Here is a 27,211-nt window from a genome sequence, read left to right as displayed (position 1 = left end):
ACAGTAGATGTCACCATCACCACCCAGATCAGTCTGAGATTCTTTTTTGTACCACTCAAACTCGTAGGTGGTTTCATTTATATCGATGCAGTAATGTTTTATATCCATGGTGAACAGTTGGTATGTATGTTTTCATTAGCCTTTTAAAGTATGGTTCACCTTTACAGGTGTGATAAGAAGATGGATCACAAAAGATGCAGATTTGTTCAGATCCTTCTGATTATATGATAATTCTGACACCAACCTGACACCCTGATAAAACTGATATGACACATATGAAGGATGACAGAAATGAACAGAGGCATAGAAACATTTAAGAGAGGTGTGTTTTTAGTATTCTGTGTTCATCGGTACGGCACGGCAGGAGTTTTTCATGGTTCAACTGCAGCACGGTAAAACCCACTCCACCCTGATTGTGAGTGTTTTACAGAACAGAGCATTTTTGGCTGGAGATGGATCCAGGACTGAGTGCCTGTTTGCAATTCCAGCCACAAATAGTGACTTCAACACAAACAACAATGAACACAAGTGGTTTTCACAATAAAACTTTAATTAGTTTGAGAGCGGTTTGAGGTTTTTGAACAGAATGAGCTTCTGTGTATAATACAGCAGGACCTCTGGCCAACTCAACAAAATAAAACAACACTGGATTCAAGTCCTGTTGGACTTAAATCAAAAAAGTACGGCTACCCTTACAAATGATTTGCTGTGGGCACTCAGTCTGACTCAGATTACAGACAAGTAGCCATTGACTTTCTTCCAGGGAAATAGAAATGACAGTATATAATCATAAAGGCTTCATATGTCAGTACAGTTTTTACCCAAAATAAGTATGTGGGATATACATATAAGTAATTTTCTCTTTGCTGCCAGTTTAAAATCAACATTTTAAGTCTGACGAGCTGTTTACAAAGAGAGGCTTGCAGAAGAGGCACAGGATGCAAATCATTTAAACAAAACTGCTGTAACGTGATAGAGCACTGCTCCCCTCCCGTCTCCGCCTCAACAGCGCCATCAGCCCGTCGCCTCCCTCTGTGTGGTCAGAAATGGTACTGCAGCCTTTTTTTTTTTTTCTTTTTTTTAAATGTGCAACTTTGGCTGTTGCCATGGTGACGAGCAACACGCCGGAGATGGAGAAACGCAAAAAATAATCTTACGGCTAATTAATCTGAGAGCACTCATCCACACACTGTTAACTACACACTGGTGGCTGTTCAGAATTAATTTGTGGTCCCCTTGAAAGTATATTAATCAATACATTTAAAAATTAAAAGAAAAACAGTTTGTTCTAAATCTACAGGCTCACAAACAGCCTACCTGTCTGTCTGGTATGCTAAATATTTGAAAGGAGAGTGGGACATTTTGTCCTTTAGCTATCATTGATAGTATTCGCCCAAAGAAGAAGCTATAATTGATTTCTTTTTGAATTTCCACAAGTGGTTCTGTCTGATTTGACAGTTTTTTGTTTTGTTTTTTACCTGCACGCTCACAAACAACAGTAAACTATTCCCCAGCAGCAGGCTCCGTAACATGGGGCACCTGTGTGTGACTGACCATACAGGTGATATATGTAAACCTGGAAGTGGCTCACCTCCCTCTACCCGGGCATGTGTGTGATCTGGAGTGCGGCGCTAGGCCCTTTTGGCTCCGATTTCCAACTCCAGTCCGCCTGCCTCAGCCCTGCGCAGTCAACCGTCAGCAGCGCCACTGGGTGCAGGGATATCCCGATGAAGGGGGAGACTGTTCGGGGTAAGTGTGACATCTGTACCGGTGAACTCCTCTCCGTGTTAATATCGGGTTTTATCAGCCGCCTCGTTGAGGACTACTGGCACACACGTAAAACGCCGCGAACGGAACAGTTCTTCTTCGGCTTGTTTGGTGACAGAGACTGGCCAGAGGCCCGGTGACCCACATTCTTATCTAATGCTGCTTGTTAGCTAGCTAGCTCCGGCTAAAAGTGGGTTGACATACATACAGTAGATTGTTGCGGACGAGTTGAACGCTCGCTGCATTACATTATAAAGTCGCCAGCCAGCGGGGAAAGTCGGCTGTCTGATTTACAACGGATAAAGGTGCCCTGGCAGTGTGTGTCATATGTCGCAGTAAGTGTGGCAAACTGTAAAGCTGTTGTTTTGTTGCTGTAATTGACGTTAGCAGGCAAGCTAGGTGGTGTTAGCCTTCTAGCAATCACTGCCCGCTGTGCCGGCCGGCTTCACCGGCAGCGGGGAGATCGTCGGACAGATAGATGTGTGTACCTACGTTTGTCACCTTAAGACTCACTTTAGTTCAGGTGATTTCACATACTTGACAACCGCACACATCTCACCGTCACAGTGATTTTCCCACATCTGCTGCTTCTTTTCACATGTATGTCTGTTTATTCCCGGTGTTAATTAACAGATCTGTGGCAGCTGCGTTTCTCTCCAGTCCTGTTTTTTTTCCCCACTGCATATTCATTTTCTGCTGCTGCTGTACACTGATCAGAGATGAAATTGATTACTTTGTCTGTTCAAGCTGTCCAGAACTAGCTTGGACCTCGATCACACCTGTTTAGATGACAGGAAGTAGATGATGAGTTATGCAGTCTGATGTAATTTGTCAAATTTGTTTTATTAATTGGTTCATTTTGGTTCCTAATATGTCATCAGAAAAGGGTGACAGGATCTTTTGTGTTTTCACATCATGTATTTTTGTTTCTTTCAGTAGTTGACAGAGACTGACAGACTTGAATGGGCATATTGGATCTCTGAGTCAGATTCAAGATTGATAGCTTGGACTACAGCTCAGATTAGATTTCTTTTTCGAATTCAGCCTAATTACATACATGAACTTAATTCTTACTATGAGTAAATTAAATCAAGTATTTTGAAAGAGTATCGCTTTAATGATTAAATGCCTTTTAAAATACACTCGAAGCAGTCTATGATTCTGAAGTAGTCAGTTTTGATCCAGATTTATCACAATGCAATGTGAACATAATGCAATTAATTGATAAAGTTCAAACATGATGTTGAATGAAACTATTTGACCTCTTCTGTAGTTTAATGTTTGTTGTCTGAGATAATGTTGGAATGGTTGCATTCATTTTAAAGACTGGTAACATCCTTTTTCGTGTCATTTGTTGATGAAGTTGGGTCATACGTTAGTATTTATCAGCACAGGAATGTAGATACTTGTTTATTATGTCAATAAAAGGGATCTTTACCATCTATTACATATTGTCTGTAGACGCTTTTCACAGAAGACATTTTGACTTGTTAAGCAGGAAAAGCACAGGTGTGACCAAAAACGTCAACGAAGGCTCCACTCTGTTGCGTGTCCCTGTAAATAAGTACCATCTCATTTAAATGGAATAAAACAATCATTGATGTTACAAATTCTGCCTGTTCTTCCTTCTTCAAAATGTCTGCAGTGAAAAGGGTCTATTCTGAGGTGATTGTGAAAAATAAAAACAACCAGAATCAGAGTTATACTTTCAAACAGGCTGTCGGTCATTATTAATACCTCACAGGTCTGTTTAAACACAACAGAGATTTTGTAGTTAAGTTTGATGATACAGTTGTTGAAGCTGTTATTGGAGCACAGAAAAATACTTTGACATCTTTTTGTCTTGCTGGCTGCAGGCGAGGAGAGGCGAGTCTATTGAGTCCATGCTCTCTTTGCTTTGGAAGATCATTGCTATCCATCATGTTCGTCACATTGCTACACATTTATGAAGTTTCATTCCCTGCTTTTACATTTTGTTCATCCAATCTATGCATGTAATGTACAATGTGCAGTGGCTGTGAAAAAAATATAGCGTGCAAACTCGGCAGCAGAGCACTGGCAAGTTTGTTTTTTTCAAAAAGTAGTCGGGGCAGGACTGACAACACTATCAGATAAGGCAGATTACATTATAACGTGCTGCGCCTAATAATGTAATTACTATACGCCTGTCACATCAGGCTTTTCTGTTACAAAGTAGTATTGATTCAGATTAAATGTTTTCCTGCTTTGGGCTAATGCGGGCAGCTTGAATCATTCAGTGAACTGCTAAGAAGTGTATTTACTACTGGCACTGTACTGTATGTATCTCTAGTTAGTGCTGATAATCAGCAGATTAGAACACCCCAAACTGATTAGAGACCTGTTAATGAATGCTGAGGTTTGGGACTTGCTGTAGTCTGTATTGCAGGTTCTGTGTTTTGCTTCTGCAGCTGAGGTGGAGTAAAAAGTTGTAAAACTTCGAGGCCTTGAGCGGAGAGCAGTGGCTTTACAACTGTTCATTGAAAGTGCCTCAAGGATGAGTTGTACCCGTCATAACCTCGGCGTTATCTCCCTCCTGTCATCAGTGAGAAATTTCCCATGCTACACCAACCAAAGTGGTGCTCAAAATCGAGCAGCAGCGGCTGTCACACTTCACAACCGTTAAAAATAGTGTTTTCTAACATATATAACTAAATTTATTAGTCAAGGGCCAACCATGTGTTTGCTACAGTCTGACATCATGAGGTTAAAGACCTTACTGAGCATTTTGACGTGGTTTTTGTCAGAGGTGACCCGGACTTTGCTGTCATCTGATATGTTTTTCGGTTTTATCCTTGTTACTTATCATTGAAAAGTTATGGTAGAGTTTGTTTGTTTTTTAAAATAATCTTTTTATCATTAAAAAAAATAAATACAGACCCATGAAATTACAATAGCAATAGCCTCTGTATAGAGAACAATTGTAGTTTGTGTGTGTGTGAATATTTAAAATATATAGTCATAAAAATAAAAATAATTACAAACAAGTAATTGTTAGTACATAAAAAAGTCCTTACATTTGCATTGAAATTGTAATGAAGAAGGACAACAAAAGAAATATATAAAAGTATACTAAATAAAAAACAAACAGAAAAGGGAGCGGATAGAAAGGATGAATAAGTCAGGGTTAAAGGACTGTAAGGAGTTAAGTAACTGTGAAAGATTACTTTAAGTAGTGCTTGTCTCTCACGGAGAATTTAGACAAAACATCCCTAAGGCTAGGCACGTTTATCAGTATAGCACAATTCAGACACAAGCCAACTCAAAGTGCCAAGCCACAAATAAATAGGTGGTGCCTCAGGAGTTTTCCTCTCAAGTAAACACAGTGTCCTGCCAAAGCTGCATCTTTTTTTTTTTCAATCAAATCCCAGAACTTGTGTTGATCATAAAATAACCACTCCAGAATTTATGTAGCGTGGGACAAAAACGAAAACACACGTCTCTGGTTCCAAGGGGAAACAGAGGGGTTTGTTCTTGTATTAAAGACCTGACAGATGATGGGTCGCACACTTGAGGTTGTTATTAACCCTGTAATGTTATATATACATTTTAAATGCATGAGGTTAAGCGGTCACGGTACCTCCGTGTTTGTTATGGCTTTGTGTAAAATATCAGGTCAACTACATTTAGCTTTCACTTCTCTGAATGTTACTAGCTGCAGATTTAGGAGAGGGCATGTGACTTTGTCGTGACAGCCATTTAATATGCTGACTTCACGAGTAGAGCCTTGTTATGGCTATAGGCTGACGTTTCCCGCTGACGGCCCTGTAGCAGATAAATTGGTGACACCGCTATTTGGTCTGCAGTCTGCGTCACATGCAGTAATTGTTGTTGTGTGTTGAAATATATTTCCTGTGGAAATGAATGATATTTTTGTTGTAAGCCTGTTGAAGCAGTCGTTATTATACAGCTGTGGTACACGTTCCTGCTCGTCTTTTTAACACTGTTGCAGTAAATGATCTAATGAGGGAGAATATCATTTGCCTTCTTTTGATAGCCACCGAGTACAGAGCTGATTAGTTACAGACACCTCCAGATCCACGGACACCACTGACCATGTTCATTGTAATGAAGGAATATGTTATCTTTTGCAGCTGTATGACCCTTTTATGTGTTTTTAATGGGTTTTTGAGCAACAACAGAGTTTAATGGCAAGCGTGTTGATGACAGGGAATAATACAAGCATTATCCTCAAACATCTGTCTATCAGTGATATTGGACAGATATTTTCTAATCGAATATTTTACCTTAAATGAACTAATGCTGTATGAACTGCTAAAATTGAGTTTTATCTTTAGTTCCTATCGTTAAACACAACATCCAGTGACAGCAACATCAGCTGCAGAAAAGTCCTTTTGCTACACAGGATTGATTCTGTCAGACTGACCTTTCTCTGACAGCTGAGAGGATTCTTCCTCTCCTGGACTCCAGTCGGATTCACGGAGTTTGCCAGCAATTATTTCTTTCCACTTTATCACCAACCAAGCAGTCAAAATAATGTTCCATTACTTGATGAATGACACACGTCTTTGGAGGTTGTCTCAGAGAAGGCAGTGATGACGCAGTGATGCTAGCTGATGAGGCACAGTGGGAGACTTGTTTGAGGGATGAACTTTTGAACTCGTTAGAAGTGCGTTACTGATTAAAAGACTGGATACAACTACCACAACACAAGCACAACTACCTGTATTTGTGGGTAAGAATCCAGTTTACTTCAAATGTTGAGTTTATTACAGCGTTATTATCATTCAAGTAAAATGCATATGAATGCACTGGATATGTGTGACCTTTAAATATACATGAGATGACTACAGTAACACTTACTGTTGTTTCCTGTAAAAATTGAACAAAGTTGATCTACATAGAGATCGGATGCAATCAAAAACTGTCTTAGAATTATGTATCAGATTTTACTATGATCAAAAAGAAATGGGTCAAGTCTATAGGGTTTTTCCCTTAAAAGTGACGAGGAGAGGAGGTTCAACGGTGTTATCTGTTGCATCAGTTTCATCATTGTGCTTAGATTAGACATTACCAGGTTAATTTGACTGTTTTGAGACTGATACAAAAGATATGATGTGGTGTTTGTTGACATCAAAGGACCATTATGACTGACTTAACTGCTTTGAGAGACAAGTAACTTGCCCCACATAATAAAAAAAAGGAAACTGAAACACACATTTGTTTAGTTCCCAAAAAACACTCATGCTAATCAAAAATTGTTTGTCATTTATATATATACAAAAAGAAGCATGTGTCATTTTCAGCTTCTCGATTGAATGGATGTTTCACAGATTGAGTATTTGGGGGTGCTGTGATAAAACTATTAAGCTATTATAGACAAAACAAATAGGCAAAACTAGATTAAAGGTGCACTGTGTAGTTTTGGGAAAGAAATTCTAAGCAAAAAGAAAGATCATCATTGACAGATTTTTTTTATGCCTTAACAAACTCAATAAACAAACTCTCTTTATTATAATGACTGAATAAACCGAATAAACAAACTGACCTAAAGGACAACACAGTTTCAGTTTTAGTTTGTTTATATGTGGCAGACCCTGCCACCTTTCTAGCTTGTGTTATGTATGTGTAACAGTGTTATGGGGACCTTACTTCCAGCTTGTTTATTCAGTTATGGAAAAAAAAAAAATTCTTAGTTTGTATTATTATCACATAAATATTGTAGATATAAAAATTCCGAGATAGGGAGTTTGTCAACATTTTGTATTTGGCTGGTATTTGATGATCTAGTGATTCACAATTTGATGCGAATCAAAATCCGAATCTAGTGGAATTACATTTGTAATATTTTATATTGAATTAAAAGGGACTGTTGGGCCTTGGTGGAGGTATACACTCTACATTCTTCTGCTTCATTTCATACCTCTAAGGAGAGCATGATTGACTAATAAATGCTGTGACTGCTATTCATCCATTCCACTTTAGCAAGTTCTTAGTTTGTAGAAAACACAGTGAGAGTGGAAACACTACGTACAGTATGTTTTAAGAACACAGCAGGACTCCTTTTAATAACTGTTATTGTAGAGCGAGGTCAGTATATCATCATCAGTAGTATACTGGGGCCTTTTATGACTATGTATGATTAACTCCTCTATCGTAACATGGGTTATAAAGTATTCAAGTTGTGGTGTTTGCACACACACTCGTTCACATGCATACAAACTACCTAAGCACCACATTTTTCACAATAATTACACAAAGAAGTACAAATTAGCAAGTTAAATTACTGCACCTCTCGGAGCAGCTGCTTATGTTTACGTTGCCTAGAAGTAGACCCCCTTCTCAGCTGATGGCCAGGGGCTCTGGTTGTGAATGAATCCAAGAGACACACACACACAGTGTGTGTGTGTGTGTGTGTGTGTGTGTGTGTGTGTGTGTGTGTTAAGAGCTACTCTCTTATTTCTGCAGTGCTGTGGGAGGCTCGCGATGACCCAGATGTTTTAGTTCTGTTCAGTTTTGAGTTTCTTAGATCTAAGCCGCTCATTTGTTTTTCTCTTGCTGTTCAACAGGTGAAGAATTCAGACGAGGGTTTACTACACATTCGTCTATCAGGGGGTGAAGGCAGCAACTTAATTAACCATCACTCAAAGACAAAAGGTAAGACATCTTGGCGGCAGTGGACTGTGTTAGGATCAGTCAGGTGGACAGTCTTGGATAATTAAGGCTAGCCTAGACGAGCTGTCACAGAGGCATTATTCATCCATGTTTCAGAAATGTTCTATTTTTGATCTGCAGGCTGTCATGGTTTTTCTCCTGAATATAATGCATATGGAATAGAGAGGGTGTTGACTGAGTCACCAGAGTGTTTCACAACATTTTCCGGGAAAACGGATGTTATAAAATAATATTCTTTAACCACATTCACTGATACTCTTAATTAGCTCCCATTGCTATTATTTCTGTGACTTTGCCAGCTGTGGGTTCATGGCGGTGTGTGTGTGTGTTAGCTTGCTTGTGTTTATCTACGTCTCAAGGTTGAACAAAAATATATATCATGTCTAAATTTATCATATTCTACCCAATATTGTAATGTAAACCCAACAATGTGGAACGGTGTGTTGACTTTGCCTCTTGTTTACCTGTAAACCTTTGAACATCCCAAATTATGTGTAAACTATGGAATGAACTCTCTCTTGTGTATGATGTTAATGATGAGATCTATCTTGTTATAGCGTTTAGTAAGAGGTGTAGTTATTTTTATTTGATTATAGCATCTTTTGGACACACAAGTTTGCTGGTATCATGTTAAAAGAGAACTTTATCAGTTTAGCTTTTACACTCCTATAACATCCTGTGGACATTAAAAGGATCCAACATGTGAAGTGAGTAACACTGATCACATACCCAAGCATAATGACAGACCAAGTATGCTTCATCATGGCAAGAGTACTTCTGGAAGGTTGTGGCCCCTCAACAGGACAATGTGCTGTGCCACACTACTGAAACTGCTTAGGATTGGTGAGAGAGACATGAGCTGTAGAGCTCAAGGTGTCAACCTTGCCTCGAAACTCCCCAGATGCTAATCTGATGGAGCATTCGTGAAACATGCCAAAATAAGTCTGATCCATGACGACCCCACCATGGATCTGACTTGACTCTGACCAAACAAGTCATGGACACAGGAAGAGGTGTCCTGTGGTGTCACCAGATAGTACCAGGGCATTGGCAGCAGATCCTACAGGTTACAATTGGGGCCTCCATGATTCAGCGCATCCCACAGCTGCTCAGTTGGTTTTGATTTGGGGGAATTTGGAGGCCAGGTGAAGGCCTTGTGCTCTTTGTCGTGTTCCTTGGGTGCTGTTGCCATAAGGCGGTGTACTGCAGCTGTGTTTGGGTATGAGGTGCATGTCAAGTGGCATCCACAGTTTGTCTGCAGAGATGATCAGTGTTATTCACTTTACCTGCTGGTGCTTTTAATGTTGTGGCAGCCCTGAATCATTCTTTCAAATGTAGTGTAGCTCCAAAGCTTTTTTTTATCAGCCATATTTGCAGATAAATAAAATTATATAAAAACACAGTAATTAGTGCTGCACTTTGTAGTCTCTCATGATCAGTTAAAATGCTGAACCCAAAATGTTGTACGCACTTCCTCTGCTCCTTATCTGGTCCTATGCCTCGTTTCGATCGTACCAAAGTAGGGCAGAAAATATTCTGGAAATTCCCAAGCAGGCATTGAGACATTTCATGAAAAAGATTTTGTTTATTTTACAGACATGATGCCAGCTATGGCTGTAGCTATAACTAACAATTATTTTCATCATTGAGTCACAACAAAAACAACACATCAAAAGATAATGAAAGACGGCCATCGTGTCACAGCACAAGGTGACGTCTTCAGAGTACTTACGTGTTTGACCAAACGCTTGTTCAGGCTACAGTGATGGATAAAATCTTCAAATTAAAATGCAGACTAAAGCAGGACACATCTTAGAAGCTGGAACTGGCGAATTATTAATTAATTAATCATTATTCATTCATTTAACAGTTACTAATACATTTGGTTTATTTTCTGTCAATCAACTAATCCATGAATTAGGTCAACTGTTTCAACAATAATACCGACAGCGACAACAACTCACAGCATTTATTACAGTGCGTGTTTATACTGTATGAGCCCTGTGAGGTTATCAGATCAGTTGTTTCCAATTCTGCCTGATGAATCATGTTTAATTTAAGTTGGTGCAGTGGCACAGTATGGAAGAGCTCCATTTATCTAAGATAAGCTGCAGGTAATAAAGTGTGATTGCGTAGGCTTGGCGTGACTTGACACAATAATCTGTAGAGGAAAGCAAAATATGGTTTAATGTCTTCTGGGAAAGGACAAGACCATATGCTCACGTAGTGATGGCATAGCTTTTTTGTAAGGTATCTATTGGTTTAACTTTCTTAGAACACTACTACATTATACTGTGGGAACTAAATGTGCCTCTTGATTGAGCGGTTGGCTGGTTAGCATAATTAGCGTTCATATCCCAGATTAATTGTTGGCGGTCACATGTTGGTCATAAATTTTGCTCATAGATTGTGATCTTGCAGAACTATAGGTCGATAGCCACTCTTGATTGCTTCTCTTGTGCTGCCAGTCGTCCTTTTGAACTCTAATGACCCACTTGGCATCGTATGAGGCCCCTGGCTGAGTTCCTGCTCTGCTGGGAGAGGAGGCCAGCAGCAGTCGAGGGGCCCCTGCCAACCACTGCTGCTTGCCTCTCAAACATTCCTGTCTGTGGGCTGTGGAGAGAAAATGCAAAACAAAGACTCCTTTTGTGCTGCCGGGCCTGTGGATGTGTGCAATTCGAGTGGAAACACAGCTGGCTGTCCAACGTTGAGGGTTCGGTTGGTACAACTGCCCGGCAGTGTGGTGGGCGGTGTTGACAAGCTTGTGCTTTGGATTTTACTCCGCGCAGGCCAAATGACCGTGACATTATTAAAATCACCCTCAGTTGCGTGTCACGTCCCAGTCATGAGGAAACATGTACGCCTGTAAACTGAGGGAATCACATCCTTGATCCCTGTGCTGATGCCACCTTGATGCTGCCTCAGACAGGATGTGTGACTGAGTATTCGTCGATGTGTTTCTGTTGATATGTGTGACCTCGTTGGCAGGGAGTCTGATGCTTGCCGGCGGTTAAAAACTGCATAACATTATCCTAGATATTTCCCAACACTTTGATGGAGAAGAACACCCCCTCCTCTTTATGTGCTTCTAACCTCAGAACGAAGCCTGTTTTTTCACTGTACAGTATACAGAGAGGTTTCTTCCAGTACGAGGGAGTTTAAAAGATTTAACCATTGAACTGAATTCTTCCTAGAGTTCATGTAAAAGCTGTGGTCTGGTGTGACACCTGGGATCTTTGAGGGTTCCTAATCCCCTGCTCTCAGGTATCTGGATGTGACGTAGATGATGTAGAAAACACAAGGGTTGCTACGACACCAGAGTTTACCTTTCCATGTGATACGAGACTTACCAGACAGCACTGTCTGCTTACAGGGTTAAAGTTCCAGAACAATTGTCCCTTTTTGAAAGATGTATCAGTAATATATGGGATGATTTGAGATATTTTAGGGAGTGTTAAATATAGTGATAAAATGATCCGTCAATTATTTGATGACAGTTTGAAAGAAATATTTTTGAAAAACAACCATTTTTTTCCTGTTCAATTGAAAGAGTCCAGACAGTCCTCATATTCAGTATGTGATGGCCTGAAAAAGCAAATAAGTTGACAGCTGCTCGATTAGTGAGCTCTGTCTGCAACTCATAGTAGGAATGCAATGATTGATTGATTGATCATTCGATCAAAAGCAGTTTCCAACCATTGTGATTATATAATATTTTCAGTCATTTTCGAAGCAAAAATGTTGGACTTTTGCTTGTTATGTGGGGCATCATTTAACATTAAGCATTTTTGTTATTGCAAGGCATGTCTACATGAATTCAGCTTATATTTTCATATGATGAAATTATTATTATCTTTATATTTCGGTAATAGTTAGTTGTATAGGCAACATAAGTAAAGTCACCCAGCAAATCATTATTTGAAATGCACCTCTCTGATGCTCTCTAAACGTTAATTTACATTTTCTCTACTGTATCATTCTGAACTATTACGTTGTTATGAACCAAACTTTAACCAGAAATGTCTTTTCTTGCTTTACATTATTAAAACATGTCATCTTCTGCATCATTTCTTTTTTAGTGTATAATTGTTGGAAACGTTCAAGAAGTGACCAATGTCTCTGCTGTTGGTGGCACAGGGAACTCTCAACGTAATGTAAATAAATCCAATGTAACAAACAAAACAAAAATAAAAATGCCCGGTGCACTGCAGTGAATATAGCCTTAATGTGCTCAGTCATAAGGTTAACATTATACGACAAAGTGAAATTATGATCAGTGAGAGTGACACGATGGTTGTTGCAGAGGAGTAAAGGATGGGGACGTTAGCGTTATCAAAATGTTATTTTGCATGCTGACACAATAAACTAAGACGGTGAACATGGTAAACATTTAAACTGCTAAATATCTGCATTAAGCTTGCCATTGTGAGCAAGTTGCCATGCTAGTGTTAGCATTCACCTCGAGTGCAACCTTACAGAGCCTCTAGAATGTTTGCAGACTTGGGCACAATCCCAGTGTCCCCCCCTAAGGCCTTAAGCCCTGAACCCTCAAAAACTTGGCAGATGTCATCTGGTAAATGGTTGAGTGAGAGACGCTGAAGAGGCTTGAATGGTATAAATAGGAATGGGACAGCGCTTTGTGACATTTCACTGAACCAAGTTGCCATTTTGAAATATATAATGATAAATGCAAAATACAGGAGTACACATGTACACAAATAGAAAAGTAATCAATCAGATGTTTGCAGGATAAAAGCTCCACAATGTTTCAAAAGTGTATAACTTTTTTATATGTTGGACAAACTGTGTATAACATAATAGAGAGACGCTTGACTTGATAGCATTGTGAATTAAAAAATGATGCATCCTCATTTAAATTTTAAAGAACTATGGGCTGCCTCTGTGTCGAGGGCTGCTGCTCAAGCCTTTGCATATCAACAAGTTGCTTCGGAATGATGCAGTGTGATGTCAACTGCGTACTGTTAAAGAACATCACAGTGCTGTTTACTAAACACTGTTACTGCAGTGCTGCACAGGTCGGCCTGTCACAATGTTTTATATCCACAGACTTATCATTGTCGGTGTACGGAGGGAGTTTGAGCTGCGTAGGAATTTAGCCGGGCTATTTTCACTCCGTACGCTGAGGCCGGTTGCTATGGTGTTGCCCATTGGCACCGTTGCTGTGCTGGCATCCCAGCGCGGGGTGTGGCGGGGTGCGTGACGAGCGGCGCCAGAGATCCACTTCAGAGTGACTCATATCCTCAGAGCTCTGCTGCCCTACATCTGAATATGCGTGCACACACCCACATAGACACACACACACACACATACTCAACAGACATTCAACAATGCTGTATGAGCAATAGAATAATCATGATGTGTTTGATGTGATTCAGGGTGTAAAAATACTTGTGCATGTGTGAGGTGTGTTCATTTGAATACGTCTGTGTGTCTGTGTGGTTGACATAATGAAAAAATGACTGTTGAAAATTCGGCACCTTCAAACGCGTGCACCGCTTTTTTTCTTTGACGATTGCAAGCTGAGGCTTAGGGATCACCGGGACTCTTTGGCATATCATGTGATTAAACTAAAAAAATGCGACACGCAGACAGTGAGTCCCCGCTCGAACCTTTTGTGAAGGTACTCGCTGTGAAGAAATGTCGACTTTTAAAAGATTCGTGTAGACAGGGAGCGTAGTGTTATTGGTAAGAACAGGAAGGTGTTGCCTGTGGAGCTGTGATTAAGTTAGATCGGAGGAGGAGGAAAGTAGGTCATTGGGCCAGCAGGTCAGTGAAGCACAGATGACATCACAGTTATACAACCTCTGCTCTCCGGCTTACACAACACTCACTCTACGCTGCAGCTACTGCCGCTGCTCATACACTGGTGTCAGTGGGTAACATTTTCTTTCCTGTTCTTATTTTTCTGGCATCCACTGTTTCTTTTTGCCCTTTTTGAGTCTTGGTCTGCGTTCCTGTTAGCTTGACATGCCTCAGTTGTTCTGTCACTACTTGGTGTGTAGATAAAGCTCTTTCCTAGTACTCTCCACTCCCTTTTAGATGTATTTGGCCACTTGTGTTGACAAAACGGTAATCTTAGATAAGACACCCATTCTCTGCAGCTTATATGTGTCATTAAGAGTCAAATGCAGTGAGCTGTAGAGTAACAATGCATAGCTGAAAGTCAGCAGTCCGTGATAAAACCTACACCGCCACTAACTGTATTTTTTCCCTTGCGTGTCTTAACATGAATCTGTAAACACTGAGCCTTTCTTCTTCTCCTTGTTCTGATGAGCCTGGCATGGAAAGTTAATTCAAGCCTCAACGCAACTGAGTGGGGTTTCCCTCAAACATATGCTGTGTGTTTTGATCCTTGGTCTATTTTTCATCAGTTAAAACATGTCTGACATCAAATCCTCAAGGTCTGTTTTATGTATTTTATTACATTTTTACCCCTAACCCTTTGTTTTTGAGTGAACCCTTGCCCGTTAGAACAGATTTGCTTGAAGCAGTGGTTGGAATCTCCCCCTATGAAATGAAACAACCCTTCAAGATCCTCATACATCATCAGTTGGCATTGATTGTGGTTATGTAAACAGCTGTGACCAGACATTTCCAATATGACGTCTTCAGCTGGGATTTCTCTGCGTAACTGTGGCAATCCTAGTATGATCACAATAACACTGATGGAGAAAGAAAAGCATGGAAGCTTACAGTTCGTTCATAACCTCGTGCTAGGAATGAGGTCATCACACAAAAAGAATATGCTTAGTGTGCTTTATAGGCTTCACACTTCACACAGGTTCTCACATTTGCAACATATGCTCCTACCCTAACAGTCTGCACTAATATAAGATACCAACTGCAGTAATTTTGCTGCTGGACTTTAGTTAACTGAGACATCAGCAAACTTCTAGCGATTGTTTTATATTTGTTATAAAGAAAAAGAGCATGATATATTCATTGGTTTGAAGTGTGCCTCTAAAACAACTGGGTTTTGAGAGCAATGAAGCCCTAATAATTCATCTTAACCCTCTATCCCAACAAAATCTGGGATACCCTTTACTTAGGCATGGAAATGGAGGCATAGGGTTAATTGGAAGGGGGTGTTTTGGGAATGGGCCTTTTATGTAGGCAATAATACTGTCGTCTGTTGTTTCTAACATTGGATCAATAGTCTTAGTTCCTGTTACAGATTAATAAACAACCAAACATAAAACAGAAAGGATGAAGTAAAATCCAGAAACAGAGCCCCATTTTTGTGATGTTTGCGGTGACTCGGTTTGTAATTTGGGGATTTACCGTGAATAACAGTAGGTGCAGCTGTGTTTTCTGCTGATTGGCTTACCCGAATGCTGCTCACAATAACAGACCTCAGTATGTGAATAGATGAGCTAATGTAAAAATAACAATCCCTCAAATATTATAACATTTTTATGGTATGAATGGAAGTGTCATTCGTGCCATGATACGTGGAGAGTAACACTGCAGGGATTTTCTCACCAACAAACCATAAATAGGCCATTATGGTGAGAAAACCTCCCACACAGGTTCTGACGGTAACTGGTTCATGAAATAAAATGGGTCAAATATTTAGGCTAGAGACCCAGCGGGCCTGCTCATTTTAATTTGACAATCTATTGTAGGCCTACCTGCGGAAGGAGAATAGAGTTGGGCTATACATTGCCCGTCAATGTTGGGCTCAAACTATGACTGCAGACAGTGTTTCCCACGGGTAGAAAATTTGCTTATGGTGGTGTTGGGTGGCGTGGTGTGGGAAGGCAGGGAGTGTGACAGTACAAAGTGTGACAGGCGAGTTCAATAATAGACGAGTTAAACAAAGATTTAGAAATATTTATTTTTGGCCTTTAAGGTGTTGCCTTATGAAACTCATGATGGTTACTCTACCAGTAGCAGGATGGGGAAAAGTTGCTTCTATTCAGACCAATGAGGATTGCCCGTCTGGAACATATGTCAGAAAAGTTTCTAGCTTCCGGGTTTTATAAATATAAAACCTCAATGATCCAAAAATTGGAAGCAAGGCTGGGTGGCAGTGCCGTATCCAGGTCATAATAATACATTCATGCCTGATCCCTGATTATTTTGATTATTTCCTGCAAGTTATGGCAAATAGCCTCTTTTAAATGAAACACTTTCCTCACGCTCCCGAAATCTGATACAGGTTTGGTGGTGGAAAATTTAAAGCCGTTGTCCACAGCCTCTAATTTTTGAGCTCAACTGTCACACATCACATTAAAGTCCCTCATATGGACCTCCTGTATCCAACCCAGGCACTTACCTTTTTGTATTTTTTGCTTCAATCATTACCAAATTATCAAGTTGGATAATTGGACAGTAAGACATGTGCAATTTTGGGATGTAGAGACCCTCAGCTTGACTGCTGCACCACTTTGAGTTTAGCACGGCTGTTAAAGAAAGGACTGTCACTGTGCATCAGGGGATAGCCGGCCATCTGTCTATGTCCCATGCTGTCTCTCATATTAGATGGGCTGGACGGCTTTATATGCATGGCTGTGAATATAATTAATCAAATCCATCTTTTCTCCTTAGCTACCCTCACTTTGGTACACTGCAGTCTACTGTTCACATGCTGGCAAACTGATAACATTACATAAAAGGGTACTGGACTAGTCTAAGAACGTATCTGTTTCTCCAACCTCTTCTAGGCTCAGATGTCGCTGCCATGTGCCACACTCACACCCGAAGCCGACGAAAAACTCTGAAAGACCTCTTGTCAACTCTCTGCCCTCCAATCGAGGAAACTTTCCGTGACTCTACTCGAAGACTCGCATCGCTTCACCACCGCCGCAGTGTGTCCACCCAGACCCCATCCAGCAGCACCTTCCTCATCCTCCCACAGGACTGGCTCAACCGTCAGTAAGGTAAGATTCAGGCTTTACAATCTGGTCTGGTGCCGTTTTGAATCACATGGAGGTGATGAAGCTGTTGTAACATTAATTTTTGTCTTTTTTTCTCAAAGGTTCATTCACAAATGTCTACCTCACGATTAAAAGGCCCCTCTCCAACACTGCGACCCTGAACAGGATACAAAATGACCTCGAGCATTGACCAGTGAGTTTAACTCTGAGATACCTGCAGCTCTTCTTACTCAGTTGCATTAAACTTGTAGTCTACTCAATGCCATTTCCAAACACCTTTTTCACTCTAATCAACATTCCAAAAAATCTATTTATTCACTGTAATATGCACTGTTTCTTTACTAGATGAATTATTTAGAACAGCTACATAATTTAAAACAATTGTGTCTGTGTTCTCTGTTTTTTGCTTTTTCCTCAAAATAAAAAATGTATTCTAGGAGGGACTCTCTAAAGAGCTCATGTGAGATTATTGGAGAACACATATCAGAGGATGTTCTTCAACTGTTGGTTTGTTTGCTCTGCAGGGATGACAGCAGTATCTTTGATGGGTTAATGGAAGAAGATGAAAAGGACAAAGCAAAACGGTAAGATCCCTGTGGGCTGTATTCAGATCCAATACAGTCAATGTTATTAAACCTACTCCATGATATAACACGGTTTTTCGGTTTCATGAGGCTGAATTTTTCTATTCGTGTGATTATGAAAGTTTCACTCGCAAGATTGCATATAAAGATACACCTAACTTAACTGCTGGCATACATCAAGCAGGGCTATATCGTATTGTTCTGTGTCTTGTAGATGTGGCGTATTTTCTCAAAATAGATGCAGTTGTAGTCTTTTCTTACAATGACAATAATGCAACACATAGATTTGACCAATGGCCAAACTCATGTAAGTTTATCAAGAGAAGTCGCATTGTTGATCCTATTGTGTCCGAACCCACAGTGTGTCCCGTAACAAGTCTGAGAAGAAACGCAGAGACCAGTTCAATGTCCTCATCAAGGAGCTGGGCACCATGTTGCCGGGGAACACCCGCAAGATGGACAAGTCCACTATTTTGCAGAAAAGCATCGACTTTCTGCACAAGCACAAGGGTGAGGAGCCGATCATTGGTTTGACAAGAAGAGTTGTTGCGTTGTGAGTCGCAGTCTTCATCTAGACCCGTTTGTTGACGCGTTTTTATGTCTCCTTTATCAGAGATCGCTGCTCAGTCAGAGTCAACGGAGATCAGACAAGACTGGAAGCCTCCTTTTCTTAGTAATGAAGAGTTCACTCAGTTGATGTTGGAGGTAAGCAAAGAGCAGTAGTGCAGAAGCTTTTTTTAATAATACTTGTTCTGTTTGCTTTCATTCCTTTCCGGAATGTGAGTGAATTAAAAGAGTACATTTCATTTCTGTCAGGCATTAGATGGATTTTTCCTTGCAATTATGACTGACGGGAATATCATTTACGTCTCTGAGAGTGTGACGTCCCTACTAGAACACTTACCTGTGAGTATCATGTGAAGAGTCAGTATTACAAGTCTATAACAATGCCCACATGTCAAAGATTGATCATAGTAACCGATATTTCATGTGTTTCAGTCTGATCTTGTGGATCAGAACCTGTTGAACTTCCTGCCCGCGGGGGAGCATTCAGACGTGTACAAGGCTCTGTCCTCTCATATCATGGAGGGAGAGACGCTGACACCTGAATATCTGAAAAGTAAGTGGAATTTTTAACTTAAAAACATGGATAAAAAGGGTGGATTGCGCTATGAAGGGCATCTGGTGTAAAAAGCCTGTGAATAATCAAATATGCGGTTAACAAATCAGTTTTCTATGCTGACAAGATGGCAACGGATGATCCACTCTTTCAGCTTATCTGATCATGCAGTTATTTTATTTACTGGTGTGCTTATCCATCTCAACTGACAATTCTGTTCTTCAATTCTTATCTTTTCAGCTAAAAATCAGCTAGAGTTCTGCTGCCACATGCTCCGAGGGACGATCGACCCCAAAGAGCCCCCTGTGTACGAATATGTCAAGTTCATCGGAAACTTCAAGTCCCTGAATATTGGTGAGTTATACTGCTGCATACGAACTGTCTGAAACTTGAGTTCAGACTTCCAGGCTGTAAACCTTTCTGTGCTTTGTTTGTCACCAGTGCCTAACTGTACCCGCAACGGTTTTGACGGAGTGATTCCGCGATCGCTTCACTCTGCCTTTGAAGACAGAGTGTGTCTCATAGCTACCGTGAGGCTTGCCAAACCACAGTTCATCAAGGTAAGAAGTCACTCTGCGTTCTACAGTTTCTCACTTCTCCTTTTATCTGATTGACACACATTCGGTTTCCTGTCTCAGTGTTTGAAAAAGGTAGTTTTAATTAGGACAGAACTCAACAGTAACGGCTGCCCAGACACCCCGGGCAAGCACATTTGGGCTCCTGTCAGCCATTGTGTACAGTCCCCTGCTGCCTCTGTTGGCAACCACTTTTCTTGGTGTAAAAGCACTTTGTCTTTTCTTCCTGCTGAGTTAAAGAGATGCTGTTGATTTTATGTAGTCTGTTGGAAATCGGGTGACCATGAGTGTGGAATAAAATCAATCATGGATTAATTCACAAGACAAGGCTACTGAAACTGAGTCAGCAGAACCTGAATTAAAGAGAAGCAGTAACTTCGTAAAGACTTGCGAGGCAAAGTAATACCAGAGAAACAGGAGAAGAGGAATGTAAACACTAAAATTTAATTCTTTGGACTCCTTTGTGTTCAGCTCAACATGAACTCAGATAACTCTGTATTTAGTATGGGTGTTTAAAAAAACAAACTAAAGTTGTAGAAAAATGTCTAAATACATTCTAAACTTGGCCTCTATCCCTCACAGGAGATGTGCACTGTAGAAGAGCCGAATGAGGAATTCACCTCCAGACATAGTTTAGAGTGGAAGTTTCTCTTCTTGGACCACAGGTATAGTCCTTATTCCAATGTGTACAAATATACTTGTCGCTGTGCTGTTTGTGGTTGCATTGCATATTTTAGTTTTACCAATGGATGATTTATTAAAGGTGCTCTCACACCTAACCTGTTTGGTGCAACTGGGCCAAGACAAGTGAAATGTCGTGACTGCACAGTAAACAAGCCCATATTATTATGATACAAAATGCCATTTTGTATGTTAGTCACTGTTTATGATGTGTGAGGTCCACTTTCAGTCTTGACTAAAACTGATCTGAATCAGTCATTTCTTTATGAGCAGTTTGTGACTAGAATAGCTAAACACTGAAAATGCAGCATGCCTGGTTTCAAGTAATGTCATTTACCAGAAGGAGATTTTCCCCATGTGGATCCTGATGATGCAGGGTGACATCACAAACAGTCACTTCAGTGAGTGAATCGCAGTGTGTATGACTTTGTGTTTACTCCTTCTGAACTGGACTAGAACTAAAAGGCAACAGTGAGTCTTTCTCTCGTGGTCTGCAGGTGTGAAAGCAGTCTAGCTGTTTGGTACTCACAACATGAAAAACTAATCAAAACAGGCCTGCAGGAAATTACTTAAAAAACTTCACGGAAGGACACAGCTTCAATGACTCTGATTGTCTATGTTTAGTGTAAATGTGGTTTCGGGAGCTGTGATGAAAAGAGCATGGAGACAAGTTAAAGGTTAATCTGTGAACTTGATTATTAGCCCCTAAATGACCTTTTGTGATGATCTATTCATTAACATTAGCTGTCCAGAGGTCAATCACTGACTTATCTCAATAATGTTCTCTTTCTTTGTTAAGAGCTCCACCCATTATAGGTTATCTCCCGTTTGAGGTCCTTGGTACATCAGGCTATGACTATTACCACGTAGATGACCTGGAGACTCTGGCCAAATGCCACGAACACTGTGAGTACATTTCATTCAGACTTCAGTAAAGCGTCACACCACCATTTACGCGCATTAAAGTGTGTTTACAGGTCTTGGGGAGTCCTACTGCACATGTGAAAAAGTAGTATAAAGCCTTTTGTGGCTCCGGAGGAAGCTGCATAGTCTGATAAATTGTCTCTAGTGATGGCAGTCAGTGGCTAAGTTGCATTGTGTGTTATGTAGGCACCAGTTTTTAAAAAGCAAACTGTGACTGTGTTGTCTTCCTCTGGAGCCACAAATGGCTTTATTCTACTTTGTCACATAAACAGTAATACTCCAAAGCACCTGTAAACACACTTTAATGTTTAAAATGGGCAGAATTACCCTTTAATATGAGCTGATCTATGATTGTCAGCTTTTTTTCAGCTGTCAGATATTGAATGTCACTTTGCTCTGCCTCTGTGTCCATCTGCAGTAATGCAATATGGCAAAGGAAAGTCCTGCTACTACAGATTCCTCACCAAAGGGCAGCAGTGGATTTGGCTTCAGACCCACTACTACATCACCTACCACCAGTGGAACTCACGACCAGAGTTCATTGTCTGCACCCACACTGTTGTAAGGTACATGGAAGAATCAACGGATGATATTTACGTTCCAAGAGTTGAAAAATGCATCTGTGCCACATCTGTAACTTTAACCACAATGTCATATATAAGTATATTTTATTCACTGTCTCTGCTCTACAGTTATGCTGAAGTAAGAGCAGAGCAGCGCAGAGAACTTGGAATTGAAGAATCACAACCTGATATCACAGTAGACAAGGTGAGACATCTGTCCAGCATTAATTGTGAAATGATGGCTCAGTGATCTGTGGCGATGGTTTTCAGAGGGGACAGTGACAGCATTGTGTTTCCCTCCACCTCACAGCAGTCCCAGGATTCAGGCTCCGAGTCCCAGCTTAACACGTCCAGCCTGAAGGAGGCTCTAGAGCGCTTCAACCACAGCCGGACACCCTCGGCCTCATCGCGCAAATCATCACACACCGCTGTGTCTGACCCAGCCTGTAAGCTCCATCAGCTGCTGACACTTTTACTACAACTATTTTTTTGTTTTTGTTTTTCTGAGTGTTGAGTGTGTGTATAATCTCCTCCAGCATCACAGATGAAGCTTCAGGGGGACAGGGGTACACCTCGTCGTCAGTCAGTCTCTGCTGTGGAGATGACGTCACAACGGAGATCATCTATCAGCAGTCAGGTCAGTGAAGGGACAATAACAGAGTCTGGTGTCAGATATCTCTAGTAGGGATAAGAGAGATTCAAAGGACTTAACTGATCTTCATGCTTTTTTTGTTGGGTGTCTCTTTATCAGCAATCGATGAGCTCCCAAAATACAGGACAGAACATGGCACCATCCATGGTTTCACAACAACAACAACAACAACAACAACAACAACAGCAACAGCAACAGCAGCAGCAACCGCAACCGCAGCAACAGCAGCCGCAGCAACAGCCTCAGCAGCAAGAAGTTCAGACCAGCAGCCAGGTACGTTGTTTATAAAATCTAACTGATTCTGTCCATTTTTAACGGTTTATTTGACAGAGACGATGCGTAGCTTTAGCTACACCAGAGAAAATACTACAAGCTAGTTAACATCTGTACTTCTTTGGCAGAAGGCAGAGAGAACATCTCACTTTGTATTTGATGTTTTCTTTATTTTAACATTTCAATATAATTTCCAACAGTACGCCATCAAAAAGGAAAAACAAGTTGAAAATAGTAAAATTATCTTTTTAACAGATGTGGATAGGCATTGAAATGGTGTGAACAATGTATTCTATTTTTTCACATTTTTCACAATTTTGTTCATCAATTCAGAATTTGACTCTTAATATGTGAAATGAGTCACATTTGTAAAGAACTTCTCGTGCTCTGGATTTGACTCATAGTTGCAACCCAAATGTGATTAAAAATAATCTAAAATAAAATGTATAATTAGATTTTTTCCCAGCATTTGACTTTTAATTCTGCAAACATTACATTTGTTCCATTGCTCAGATTTTCTCGAATGTATTGTCTGAATAGGAACAATTTAAAGAAACAGATTTCAATCAGAATCAGACCTTTAATGTGCCGTTAACAGGGTTTAAGTTAGACTTTCGTGTTGGCTGTTTTCCAGCCAAAACTACCAAAACATATTTTATAAAGCCATGTTTTTCTTGGATTTAAATGTCAATAAAAGACAAAACACACAAACACTATGATCTGCTATGATTTGTCCTACCTGCCCTCTCACAGTTTATATTTACATCGTTCTTCATGTTGACCTTCGTATTTTCATCTGTCGGACAACATACTGCCGGTAAAAAGCTGGCGTATGTCTTCAAAGCGTAACGTGACACTGAATCAGTCTTTAGAGTTAATTACTCATCTCATGCTGTGCCTGATAGTAATGTTCTCACATGAACCACCTCAGCAGCTGGCATCTCACTTCCCGCTGTGTCATTGTTCTTTGACAGTCGATGGTGCAGTTCTGCAACCAGCTAGAGGTCATGCAGAGCCTGAAAGAGCAGCTGGAGCAGAGGACCAGGATGATCGAGGCCAACATTCAGCGGCAGCAGGATGAGCTGCGTCAGATCCAGGATGAGCTGCAGAGAGTGCAGGGACAGAGTCTGCAGGTGAGACTCAGGAGTGTGTGGCCCAATAGATTTATCATGCTATGCGTTGTTCTTTATTTACTGTTTGGATTTACTGATGTAGCTTCAGAGGGAGTCAGAATCTGTGATGTATGTTTCAGATGTTCGTGCAGAAAGGAGCCGGAGGACTAAATCTGGGTTCTGTGCAGTTGGCCCAGGGGAACGCTGTGCAGCAGGGGGGAACACTCAGCATGCAGGGCCAGGTGGTGTCTGCAGGGCCTCTGCAGAACAGCATACAGCAACAGCATGCTGTCCAGCCCCAGTCGCAGCAACAAACACTCATACGGGAACAGAGCACTGCACTCTCACAGGTCAGAATAACCAAATATTCCTACTTTTTCCCCACGTTCATTAAACTGACACATTTATTCCTCACTTCATTTTGTTTCTTTAAAAATGTCAGTACGCTCGAGATGTTGTCTCTTACTCTGAGTTTGTGTATTTCAGTCTCAGCGGTCGTCTCTCACCCTGCAGCCTCAACAGAATCCACTCCCTGCGTCCCTCTACAACACAATGATGATCCCTCAGCAAAACTCCACCAACATGGTCCAGATTGCAACAAGCCTGGCTCAGAATCCTGGACCCAACACTCCTGCTGTGGCTACATTCGCACAGGACCGTTCAGCTCAGCTTAGGTTTGCATCTTCACTTAAGAGTCGCCCTCTTAATTGTCATGGTTACATCAGGGTTCGTACGGGTGCTTGAAATCCTTGAAAGTACTTGAATTTCTATGTTGTGTTTTCAAGGTCTGAAAAGTGCTTGGATTTTAGTTTAAGTGCTTGAAAGTGCTTGACATTATAACTGTCTTTTTCACAAAATTGGGATCAGACTGGATAATTAATTTCTTAAGTTTTTGCTATTATGAAACATCATTTTAGATGTTTACAGCATAATACAGTGTACATAATTGTGATAAAAAGTGAAGAAAAAATAATGAGTTTATATATTACTGTAGATACGTATTTTACCCCAGCAATAAGGTGCTGGAAAATCTTGAAAATGACCCTTAAAAGTGCTTGAAAAGTGCTTGAATTTGACCTTGAAAAATGTGTACGAACCCTGTTACATGTTTTTCCTTCACAGCAAAGGTTCACTGATTGCACCATCATCCTGCCCAACATTTTGATTAGATGTTGTAAAAGTGTTTCCACCATGCAGATAAAGATTTGTCCTGACTTTATTTCCATGTGTCCTTTGCCCACTTCCTGTTTCTGACAGGTTTCCTGCAGGCCCTCAGCTGCTCACCAAGCTAGTAACGGGGCAGATGGCATGTGGGGCAGTCATGGTTCCCACAACAATGTTTATGGGTCAAGTGGTGACGGCCTTTGCTCCACAGCAGGGCCAAACCCAGACCATCAGCATTTCTCAGCAGCCGCAGCAACAGCAGCAGCAGCCGCAGCAGGAGCAGCAGCAGGTACAGCAGCAGTCACAGGTCACTGCCATGCAGCCAGGGCAGACTCCACTGGCCCAGCAGCAGACACAGTTCCTACAGGTAACACTTGGGTGGAGGTGAACAGTTAGGCTGCACGAGGCAACTTTCTGTTGTTTGGTTTTATTTCAAACAGCCGTACTGAGATGTCTGTTTGTGTCTCAATATCACAGTTTTCTTCATTGGTAGCAGCCACAGTGAGTTTGTTATACCACTGTAACTTAGTGTTGTTAAGGAAATCTATTCATGAGTCAGCAGTAATTAATTTGCTTCCTAAGTGCTAACTCATCTAAATTTCTCCCGCAAGGCTCCTCGGCTCCTTCATGGAAACCAGTCCACCCAGTTGATCCTGCAGGCAGCGTTCCCTCTTCAGCAGCAGGGTGCCTTCACTGCCACAACGCAACAGCAGCAACAACAACAGTTACAACAACAACAGCAACAACAACAACAACAACAACAACAACAACAGCAGCAGAAGCAGTTACAGCAGCAGAAACAGCAGCTGGCCCCTCACAGGGCGGATAGTTTGTCTGATCGCTCTGCGTCGCAGCAGCAGTAGCTGGCTACAGCCAATGAGAAGTGGACTGAGCCACACCCAGACGTGGGTGTCTTTGTGACGGGGATCTAAAGAGGAGTTCTGCTGGAAGTGCAGCACTGACACCAGGCCTCAGTGGCTGAGAAGTGATTGGACGGGCAGGCCTCGGCTTCCCTCCCTTCACAAGGATCTTTTGCTGTTTGCACTTTACTCCTGAGCACAGAGTGATGCAGAGAACCTGACTGGGCCCTCTGGGGCTCCAGCAGAAGGCTCAAAGCCTTTTCTCCAAGAAAACAGGGAGCCACAATCCCTGTAAGGGACTCCCCCTCACACCCCTCCCGTGGCCCTCTCCCTGTGTGTTAAGTGTGTGCGTTTGTGCGTGTGTGTGTGTGCGTGCGTGCGTGCGTCTGTGTGCCCTCACAGGATTATTTTATGCAGAGCTCTCCCGTCAATGCAGCGAAGCTTCTGTCAAGCTTTATGGACGTCCTGCAGAACAGCCAGAGGCTTGTTTGTTTTGGATGTTTTCTCTTTCTTGTTTTTCATGTAAAAAAAATAATGACGAGTCAGAAAATATTTTTAAGAATGTGGTGTAGATTGAACTTTTACTGTACAGAACATCATGTGTAATATATAATGTAAATAATATGAAAAAGAAAGAACTAATATTTTATATGATGCATGGAATGAAATGCGTAGTCTGTTCTTTGCAGCTTTGAATATGCTTTTTTTCTAGTACTCTCAGAAAAAAAGATCTTAAAATGCTCAGCGGCTGATATTTTCACAGACGTCCTTCCTCCTATGGGATGCGTTTGTGTGTCTGCATAGTAGACGATGCCGATGCTGCTTGTCGTGTCACAGTTTGTTTAATCCTTTACTCACATCTACACAGAATTTCATAAAAAAAAAGTCAAAATGAGAGAAATGTTTTAAAGTATTTTTAAGATTTATAAGGCGTGTTTAAAATCTACGCACTAAAGACTAAACTCAACCTGAGTCAAATATTGAGAATGAAAACTACGGAATTTGCCAAACACAATCCTTCAGCTGAGATCTCTCCATTTCAAAGCCATCCATAAAGCCTGTGTGGTACCTCCATTTAAAGAAATATATAACCCTTAAAATATATTTAATATTAAAAAAGATATAAAATCAGTCCTGTTAACTTGAAGTCATACGGGGCTTGAGTGGAATGATTCACAGTGGCCGTTTTATGGCTTTATTTGATAGGACAGCTTAAGAGATGACAGGAAACGGGATGAGAGAGGGGGACGACATCTAGCAAAGGGTCGCAGGTCGGACTCCAGCCGTGGGCCTCTGTACATGATCTACTAACTGGTGCACCACGTGGAAAGACTCTCGTTAGTATCGAGGCGAGCAGCCCTGACGGCCTTTTCCCACACGTC

The 27,211-nt window shown here is 41.1% G+C and overlaps 1 protein-coding gene across 7 annotated transcripts; it reads left to right on the top strand.

Annotated features, from left to right (window-relative positions):
- The first annotated feature begins 1,199 nt into the window (after positions 1–1,199).
- clocka (clock circadian regulator a) lies at positions 1,200–26,510 on the top strand. 7 transcript variants are annotated; one of them, XM_030432700.1, is made up of 24 exons: positions 1,200–1,749; positions 8,316–8,403; positions 17,109–17,324; positions 17,423–17,514; positions 17,846–17,905; positions 18,267–18,415; positions 18,519–18,610; positions 18,722–18,811; positions 18,905–19,025; positions 19,266–19,379; positions 19,467–19,585; positions 20,183–20,265; positions 21,081–21,187; positions 21,624–21,771; positions 21,898–21,973; positions 22,082–22,214; positions 22,305–22,405; positions 22,520–22,693; positions 23,668–23,826; positions 23,946–24,155; positions 24,292–24,479; positions 25,063–25,336; positions 25,447–25,470; positions 25,581–26,510. In XM_030432700.1, exons 4-24 carry the CDS (start codon positions 17,495–17,497, stop codon positions 25,830–25,832), a joined length of 2,694 nt encoding a protein of 897 aa, XP_030288560.1. In that variant the 5' UTR covers positions 1,200–1,749; positions 8,316–8,403; positions 17,109–17,324; positions 17,423–17,494; the 3' UTR covers positions 25,833–26,510. The 7 variants fall into 7 exon arrangements, with proteins under 7 accessions (XP_030288560.1, XP_030288557.1, XP_030288563.1 ...); XM_030432697.1 differs by having other exon boundaries at positions 1,204–1,749; positions 22,079–22,214; XM_030432698.1 differs by lacking the exon at positions 1,200–1,749 and adding an exon at positions 1,940–2,102 and having other exon boundaries at positions 22,079–22,214.
- Positions 26,511–27,211: the final 701 nt, after the last annotated feature.

This window comes from Sparus aurata, chromosome 11, assembly GCF_900880675.1.
Source record: "Sparus aurata chromosome 11, fSpaAur1.1, whole genome shotgun sequence".
Taxonomy (NCBI): Eukaryota; Metazoa; Chordata; class Actinopteri; order Spariformes; family Sparidae; genus Sparus; species Sparus aurata.
The sequence above is the reverse complement of the archived record's forward strand: the minus strand, read 5'-3'. Positions and strand labels throughout refer to the sequence as shown.